The 9588-nt window shown below is 47.6% G+C and overlaps 1 protein-coding gene across 1 annotated transcript in view; it reads right to left on the minus strand.

Annotated features, from left to right (window-relative positions):
- The window catches only part of LOC127003630 (protein slit-like), a 158698-nt gene extending 150143 nt beyond the window's left edge, over positions 1-8555 (minus strand). Inside the window, exon 1 of the mRNA XM_050870538.1 lies at positions 7172-8555. Coding sequence (XP_050726495.1) covers positions 7172-7353 — 182 coding nt within the window. The 5' untranslated portion in view covers positions 7354-8555. The remainder of the gene's footprint in view (positions 1-7171) is intronic.
- Between the last annotated feature and the right edge of the window lie 1033 nt (positions 8556-9588).

Consider the following 9588-nt stretch of genomic DNA (forward strand, 5'->3'; position numbering starts at 1 on the left):
CCGAAGGAGGAGGAAGAGGAGGAGGAGGAAGAGGAGGAGGAGGAGGAAGAGAGTGTGTCCATTTTAACAAGATGAGAAGAGGAAGAGAAAAGCGAGGGAGGAAAAAAAGAAGAGGAGGAGGAGGAGGAAGAGGAGAGTAAACTTATGTGTCCAGTCCACTTAGAAGACAGGTGAGAGAGAGAGAGAGAGAGAGAGAGAGAGAGAGAACCAGGCAGAAGAAGAGACAGACAGAGGCCAAAGGGTGCCAAATAGGGGGTCGGGGGAGGGCGTGAGGGTGCCAGGCCAGGGGGAGGGGAGTGCCACGGGTGCCTGGGGGCGGGGAGGGAGGAGGAGGGAGGGGAGGAGGGAGGGAGGGAAGGGGAGGTAATAAAAATAACAGGGTAGAGTGTTGGTTCATTTAGACCCCATAAAAGAGCGGATACGGTTAGTAGCAGTAGTAGTTGTAGCAGTAGCAGAGGTAGTAGTAACTGTGGCTGTTGTAGTACTAGTGGTAGAGGTAGTAATAGTAGTAATGGTAGTAGTAGTAGTAGTTGTAGTAGTAGTAGTAGTAGAAGTAGAAGTAGTGGTAGTAGTAGTAGTTGTAGTAGTAGTAGTAGTAGTAGTAGTAGTAGTTGTTGTAGTAGTAGTAGTAGTAGTAGTAGTAGTAGTAGTAGTAGTAGTAGTAGTAGTAGTAGTAGTAGTAGTAGTAGTAGTAGTAGTAGTAGTAAGAAAAAAAAGTAGTAGTAATAGTAGTCCCTTTTCACCACTTCCTCCTCCTCCTCCTCCCCCTACTACTACTACTACTACTACTACTACTACTACTACTGCTACCATCATCAATATTGCAATGGGCAGATCAGCTTTGTACGTACAGGCGACGAGCAACAAGTGCACACACACACACACACACACACACACACACACACACACACACACACACACACACCTTTTACTTCTTTATTATTTTACGTCCAAGAGAGTGAAAAAAATGAGAGCAAGAAAAAGGAATGAAAAAAAAAAATGAGACAAAGAGGAAAACTAAATGTAGGACGGAGAGAGAAACAAAGAAAAAAGAGAAAATAGAAAAAAAAATAACCAAGGAAAATAAAGAAGCGAGGATAGAAAAAAATATGGAAACAAAGAAACGTGTGTGTGTGTGTGTGTGTGTGTGTGTGTGTGTGTGTGTGTGTGTGTGTGTGTGTGTGTGTTGGTGCATCATTCTGGGCTGGGTGAGGCATTTTTGAGCGAGCAACGGGACGCTTAGGTGGTGGAATGTTGGTGGCGATGGTGGTAGTTAGCCCGAACGACCCCTATTCGATGTTTATGGTGGTGGTGGTGGTGGTGGTGGTGAGAGAGTACTGGAGTTGCGGCTACTATTTTTGTTGATCGTGGTGATGGTGGAGGTATCGTGGTGGTGGTGGTGGTAGTAGTAGTGGTGGTAGTAGTGGTAGTGGTAGTGTGTGTGTGTGTGTGTGTGTGTGTGTAACCTGCAATTAATTATGTAAGGTGTGTAACCATCGATCACAACCTCCACCACCACCACCACCACCATGAACCCTTCCTTCTCCACCTTCACCTCCCTCCACTGTCCAAAAGGTAAAGAGGAGCTACACTAATAAAAACAAGAACAAAAACAAGAAAAAGAATGGATGAAAAAAATATATACACCTCGTTTGCTTATACAAGATTTTCAAAACAACCTCATTAGACTTTTAAACAGATCATTGCATGCGTAGAACTGATAACAGACAGGGTAACAGAGTAAAGTAAGGTAAAGTAGATGGCATAGGCTTAAGCTGCGCGTGGCCTTAGTGCTCATTTCCGATCCACTGACTCGGGAAGAATTATAGAGGTTAGGGCAAACAGAGAACCAAGCGGGGAAGAGAGATAAGAACCTTCAGTCTCTCTTCCAGCACCTCTCCCACGCCTACTCTCCCCTCTCCCACCCCCCACAGTCACCTTCACCTGTCACCCTTCTCCCCCTTCCCCTCCCCTTGGGCACAATACACCCTCAGGGGCCCAGAATACTACGTCTGACTAAATTGATATATGCAACAACTCCTATCAGTGTTAACCTTCTCTCTCTCTCTCTCTCTCTCTCTCTCTCTCTCTCTCTCTCTCTCTCTCTCTCTCTCTCTCTCTCTCTCTCTCTCTCTCTCTCTCTCTCTCTCTCTCTAACTGTCCTACTTCTATACATTCCTTTTATTCCTCCTCCTCCTCCTCTTCCTCCTACTCTATTTTGTCTTTTTCTTTACTTTTTTTCAGTTTTCTTTCCCCTTTTTCCTCCCTTCTTTTCTCTCTTATTCATTTCCCTTTCTCTCCTTTTATTCTATTTGCCTCTCCACCTCTGTCCCTTATTTGCATTCTCCTCTTGTCTTCCCACTCTCTCTCTCTCTCTCTCTCTCTCTCTCTCTCTCTCTCTCTCTCTCTCTCTCTCTCTCTCTCTCTCTCTCTCTCTCTCTCTCTCTCTCTCTCTCTCTCTCTCTCTCTCTCTCTCTCTCTCTCTCTCTCTCTCTCTCTCTCCTATTGCCTACCCACCCTTCTCTCCCTCTCTACCTCACTCTCTCTCCCTTGCCTTCTTCTCCCTTCTTTTCTACCGATCTCTTTATCTTCCTCCACCCTTCTACTTTCTCCTCTTCAGCACTATCCTACTCATGTTTTTTTTTTCTCTCTCTTTCTCTACCTTTTTTCCTTCCATTCAATTTCAATTTCCCTCCCTGCTTTATCTTCCCTCCCTTCCATCTTTACTTCCTTATCTCCCTCTCTCTCTTATTCCCTACCCACATCCCCTATTTATCTCTATCTCTTCATCCCTCCTTCTCTCCGTCCTAATCTCCCTCTCTCTCTCTCCGTCTCTCTCTCTCTCTCTCCCTAATATATAGAGGCCATGGCCGCATAAAGAACCTCGCCCAATTAGAACCCCAACAGAGGATAGGAGTGAAGGCAGGCAGGGAGAGATCACCTTTCCTCTCTCTCTCTCTCTCTCTCTCTCTCTCTCTCTCTCTCTCTCTCTCTCTCTCTCTCTCTCTCTCTCTCTCTCTCTCTCTCTCTCTCTCTCTCTCTCTCTCTCTCTCTCTCTCTCTCTCTCTCTCTCTCTCTCTCTCTCTCGCTTGCAAGAAAACACTCCGGCCTGCTTGTGTTGGTTGATTGTTTGTTTATATCTCCTGTTACATCTCTCTCTCTCTCTCTCTCTCTCTCTCTCTCTCTCTCTCTCTCTCTCTCTCTCTCTCTCTCTCTCTCTCTCTCTCTCTCTCTCTCTCTCTCTCTCTCTCTCTCTCTCTCTCTCTCTCTCATCATCATCCATATTAATAGTGATTATTCTTATTACCCACGAGAGAGAGAGAGAACGCTAAACTCATTACAAAATCTATGAATACAGCGGCGTTCAATTAATTACTTGGAGCTAATATTATAATGTCTGGGGTGACGAGGAATACACACACACACACACACACACACACACACACACACACACACACACACACACAAGGACAGACACACAAAAATGACATCAGACTTACAGACAACTAACAGACAGACAGACAGACAGACAGACAGACAGACAGACAAAAACAGGAGATGCACAGACGGGCCAAAAAGGATAAATGGAACAAAGTAAGCAGATGTGTGTGTGTGGGGGGGGGGGGGGAGGGAGAATACTTACACACACACACACACACACACACACACACACACACACACACACACACACACACACACACATTTTTACATACTAAGGTGATGGTGGTGGTGGTGATAGTGTGCAAAGTCTGAGGTGTAGAGCGTGTTGTTGTTGTTGTTGTTGTTGTTGTTGTTGTTGTTGTTGTGGAGGGGGCACCATCACCACCACTGACATCACTACCATCACAACCACGATCACCACCATCTTCCACCATAATTCCATCATCATCATTACTCACTATCATCACCATCACCTCCACCTGCTTATCTTACCTTTCCTAACATCACCACCATCATCACCGCCATCACCACCACCATCACCACCACCACCCACATGTTCATCTGACCTTTCCCAGCTCTCCCCCTTCTCCCCCCTCTCATTTTTTTCCTCCCTTCTTCATCTCCCTCTTTCATCTCTTCTGTTCCTCTCCCTCTTTCTCTCCCATCTTTTATCATTTTCCTCTCCTGTCTTCCTTTCGCTCATCTTCCCTATCTATCTTTTTCTTCTTGTTTTATCTCCCTCTTTTTCCCTCTCATTTTTATCCTCCCTTCTTCCTCTTTCTCCTTCTCCCCTTCCTCTCCTGTCCTTTCTTTTCCCCTCCCTGTCTTCCTCTTTCCCATCTTCTCTATCTTTTTCTTCTTGTTTTCTCTTCCTTTTTTCCCTCTCATTTTTATCCTCCCTTCTTCCTCTTTCTCTTTCTCCCCTTCCTCTCTCCTGTCTCTTCTTTCCTCCCTCCTTTCATATCTGTTTTTCCTTCCTATCTTCCTCTCTCCTATTTTCTCTATCTTTTTTTTGTTTTCTCTCCCTCTTTTTCTCTTTCATTTTTCCTCCCTTCTTCCTCTTTCTCCTTTTCCCCTCTCCTCTCCTGTCTCTTCTTCCCTCCCTCATTTTATATCTGTGTCCCCCTCCCTTTCTTCCTCTTCCATCTTCTTTATCTCCCTTTTTCTTCCTGTTTTTCTCTCCGTCCCTTCCTTTCATCCCTTTCCTCTCCCTCATCCCTTCTTCCTTCTCCCTTCTTGCCTCCCTCTGCAGTCTTCCCTACCTTATTCCTCCTCCCTTCCCCCCTCCTTACCTATTGTCTTTTCTTCCCTCCCTTCCCCCCTCCTTCCTTCCCTCCCTTCTTCTCTCCCTCCCTCCCTCTCTCCCTCCCTCCTTACCGAACAATGGAGGGAGAAGATTATTACATCCCGACTCTATATTGGAAGGGAGAGAGAGAGAGAGAGAGAGAGAATATTTGTCCCCCCAAACAAACAAACAAGCAAGAACAAAGAAGATATTGCACTAAAGCGCCTCTCTCTCTCTCTCTCTCTCTCTCTCTCTCTCTCTCTCTCTCTCTCTCTCTCTCTCTCTCTCTCTCTCTCTCTCTCTCTCTCTCTCTCTCTCTCTCTCTCTCTCTCTCTCTCTTTATTAACTTGGGGTTGTCCACTATTGTGTCGGGTATTAAGAGGCAGTTACTTCCTCCTCATTAGAAGAGAAGGAGGAGGCGGAGGAGGAGGAGGAGGAGGAGGAGGAGGAGGAGGAGGAGGAGGAGGAGGAGGATAGTAAATAACGTGTGCGAGTAAATTAATTTGTTTTTATCTTCCTCTACAGTTTAAGCTCTTCTTCTTCTTCTTCCTCTTTCTCTTGTTGTTGTTATTGTTGTTGTTGTTGTTGTTGTTCTTTCCTTTCTTGTTGTTGTTCTTCTTTCTTCTTATTTTCTTCTTTTCTTTCTCCTCCTCCTCTTTTTCCTGCTCCTTTCCCTCATTCTGCTCTTCTCTCTCTTCTTCTTCATCATCTTCATCTTCTTCTTTTTATTACTGTTGTTGCTGTTGTTGTCGATGTTGTTGTTTTACCATCTTTTTTCATACAGAGAGAGAGAGAGAGAGAGAGAGAGCATCACGGAGGGAGAGATAATTGAATGATCGTTGCACAGGTTTCTTTATACGGGGATGCTGTGAGGGAAGGAAGGGAGAGAGAGGGAGAGAGGAAGGGAGGGAGGGGGGGAGGGAAGGAGGGAGGGAAAGATACAGACCAAGAGTGTTTCATTATTTCAACAACAAAGAAAATAATAACAAAAAGTGGAGGAGTGAGCTACCCTTCCTTCCCTCCCTCCCTCCCTCCCTCCTAATATGTTTTCCTACCTTCCCTCCTTACCTTTCTCACCCTCCCTCCCTTCTCTCTCTCTCTCTCTCTCTCTCTCTCTCTCTCTCTCTCTCTCTCTCTCTCTCTCTCTCTCTCTCTCTCTGTATCGGATTTAACTCATATATGCACATAATTACGTTTTCATCGTCTGAGAGAAAAAAAAAAGTGTGTGTGCGTGTGTGTATGTGTGTGTGTGTGTGTGTGTGTGTGTGTGTGTGTGTGTGTGTGTGTGTCCCCCTTGAATGAATCACTGTTACCAATCATGAATGCGGCTCTTTCACTATTTTTTCCCCTTTCTGTTTATTACAAGGAGTCACATTTGTATTGGGTCACATGTGTCGGGTTTCATGGCGTGGGTCTCGGGTTTCTGCAGCGGCGCCCGAGAGTTCAAACGTCGACTTACCTGCACCACAAGAAGAAGAAGAAGAAAAAGAAAAAGAAAAAGAAGAGGAAGAAGAAGAAGGAGGACAGGGACGTCTGGTTAGTCTATCTCAATTAACCTTACGTATACATGTGTCTATAGAGGAACCATCCGTAGTAGTAGTAGTAGTAGTAGTAGTAGTAGTAGTAGTAGTAGTAGTAGTAGTAGTAGTAGTCGTAGTAGTAGTAGTAGTAGTAGTAGCTGTTGTTGTTTTTTGTTGTTGTTGTTGTATATAAGAAAGGAGTGAAATAGAAGGTAGACAGAATAGATGGGAGAGACAAGGGAAGAGAAGTGTTAGAAAGGGAAGGAAAAAGGAAAAAAAGAAGGGAGAGAGGGAGGAAAATAAGGGAGAGTGGGAAAGTAACAGGTGAGGAGGAGAAAGGAAAAGGGGAGAGATACAGAGAAACAGACAAATAAAAGGGAGAAAGGGAATAGGAAGGGGCAGTGTGTGTGTGTGTGTGTGTGTGTGTGTGTGTGTGTGTGTGTGTGTGTGTGTGTAGGGCGGTTCCTCACTAGGGCAGAAGGACGTAACCCTTAACCCTTCACATGGGGCAGGGCAGGCAGTGGGCGGGGCTACGGAGCGAAGGGAAGGGGACGAGAGAGGGGAGAGAGATCAGACTGGGCGGAGCAATGGACTCAGGTAGGCGGAGCAGAGGGTACATAGGCGTAACCTCTGGGGCAGGGCGTGGGCGATGTAGAGAGGAGAGGCAGTGGGCGGGGCTACGGAAATGAGAGGAGAGGCGTAAGTGGCGAGAGCAGTGTGTGTGCGTGTGTGCGTGAGACAGAGAACACTGAATACAGATAGGTAGAGGTTTGGGCTTTGTGCGTAGGCGTTGTGCAGAAGCGAGGTCTTGGGCGGGGCTACAGAGGCCATGAAGGGGCGAGAAGAGCACAGTGGGAAGAGCCATGCGTGGGGTGGGCGGGGCGGCTAAGGATGGGCGTCACCGTGTGCTGGTCAGGGTACTTACATTCGCTGGGCGTTGGTGGGGAGATGTCGAGGAACCTGGGTCAGACCGCGCCGCCCACAGCTGACCGTGAGACCCGAGCAGGTGCATTCCGCAGGGCACGACACGTTTTCCTCGCCGTGGGTACCTGGGGACACGAGCAAGGCCACCAGGGCACCCAGAACCCAGCGAGAGATCGGGGACATGGTTTGAGGCCCTGAGAGGTGTGTGTAAGCTCTAAAAGTTGTGTCCTGAGTTACGGAGTTGATTTTGCTATTTTTGTTTCTCCCTCGTGTTCTTGGAGGTACTGAAAGGTTGAGGTGAGGTTAGCGGACAAAGGTGAGGTGTGTGTTAGCTCTAGAAGTTGTGTCCTGAGTTACGGAGTTGGTTTTGCTGTTTTTGTTTCTCCTTCGTGTTCTTGGAGGTACTGAGAGGTTGAGGTGAGGTTAGCGGACAAAGGCGAGGTGTGTGTTAGCTCAGTAAGGGTACAATCACTTAGTTATGACCCTTATATCGCTGTGTCTTAGTGGAGTTATTGTAATCTGCATTCGTCTTTGTCTTATCCACGTGTTTCTTCGCTCTTTAATTTTTCATCTCCAGGTGGGTTTTTTTCTTCACAGCTGTCACTGGATTTCTTTATTATGTTGGTGGTGGTTGTCAACTTTCTTACTCTTCTTCTTTTTGTTTCTGTGTGTTCTTTAATCTCTTTTGTCTTCCCTCCCACATTTGGTACAGATTTTTTTTCCTCGGTGTGTTAGTGGTACTCAATTCGGACTCCCTGGATATCATTTAACCATTGTCAACCCTTCTACAGTATCTCGTACCCACTTCAACCTTTGTCTTTACCTTTCCGTGCCCTCAGTGTCTCACGAAGCATACTCAGCCTTGATCAACCTCGCCACGCCCTCACACACGCCAGAGAAGCGGGCTAGCTCTTAACTCTTCAGGGAGCAAAACTGACTTGTCTTTCCAACCTCTTAGAACCCTTCTCAAACCCTCTCAACCTCACCACCACCTCACACAATGGCCTTAAACATCTCTTTTGTCCGTAGCAAAACTGTCTTGTCTTCGATACGCACGTGACGACGCTCTGTACCGTTCAAGAAAGTGTTTGTCTTTGTAAATAAAACATGCTGGCTGCAGGAACACTACGCCTCACTACTAGACTGAATAGCAAACTTCACCGCCCCTTCCCTAGCTCCCACCAGGTTGATGTCTGCGTCCGGCCAGGGAGAGAAAATGGATCGAGGTTGATGAATGCGATGGGGGACTCAGACGGGGATAAGATAGCGATTAAGTGTATTATTCTCACGCGGGTCCAGTGAGGCGACGAGGAGGCAGGTTAGCGCGTCCGGCCCCACCAACTCCACCACTCTGACTGAGGCGTGCAAGACAGCCGGCCACGCCCCTAGCCTGTGCCGCCACGCCCCTCACCACACCACCACCACACCCCTCAACACTTCACAATCGCACCACCACCACCATCACACACCCCAACACAGCCCCACCACCTCGCCTCTACCACGCCCGCCAACACCCCTCACCATCAACACGCCCCTCAACACCACATCACCCCACCACGCCCATCAACACCTTACCACCACGACCACCACCACCACACCCCTAATCTTGTGCTGCCACACCCCTCAACACCACATATACTGTTCATCACCACTGCACTTTCCACCACCACCACGCCTCTCCCTACGTGCTGCCACGCCCCTCAACACCACACCACGCCTCTGTAACATCACCACACACACACACACACACACACACACACACGGGGAGGTCCGAGCCCCTAGGGTCATGGTCCCCATTGAAAAAAGTTGAACCTCTCGAATGAAATTCTGAGAGAAATGAAATTCATTGTAACTTTGCAAATTGCATAGTTATAAATGGACCCCCCCCCCCCCCCAACGTGGCCCCTGCGTATGCAGTCACCTTGCTACGCCACTGGCCCACGCACCTCTATACCACCACCACCACCGCCACGCCGCGCCCCTCCACACCCTCATCACCACCGCTACGCACCTTCCTTCACGAGCTGGGCCGCCGCCCCCTCTTCCCGCCCCCCAGTGAAGGCGTCCCTCCTCCCCCCTTCGTCAGCCGCGCGGGGCTCAGCGGTGTAGCTTTCTTTGTCGACTTCCCGTGACAGGCCTCGCCGAAGTGCGGTTCAGTGGAGTGCCATCACATTTTGTGTTCTATTAATTTCCCTATTGTTGACTACTTTGTATTTGGTCTTCTTCCTACTGTATCTTTTTTTTTATATACTGGTGAACTCCATCCTGCTCCTGCTAAGGTTCTAACTTCATCGCTGCACCTGATGTTAGTGTACTTAATCCTGCTCCAGCAAAGTTATGTTTTCATCTCCCCGCCTCATTCTCTGTTTGCCATGATACTAAAATTCATGAGATGACACTGTTCCTCTGGCTATGCAC

This window comes from Eriocheir sinensis, chromosome 25, assembly GCF_024679095.1.
Source record: "Eriocheir sinensis breed Jianghai 21 chromosome 25, ASM2467909v1, whole genome shotgun sequence".
Lineage (NCBI taxonomy): Eukaryota > Metazoa > Arthropoda > Malacostraca > Decapoda > Varunidae > Eriocheir > Eriocheir sinensis.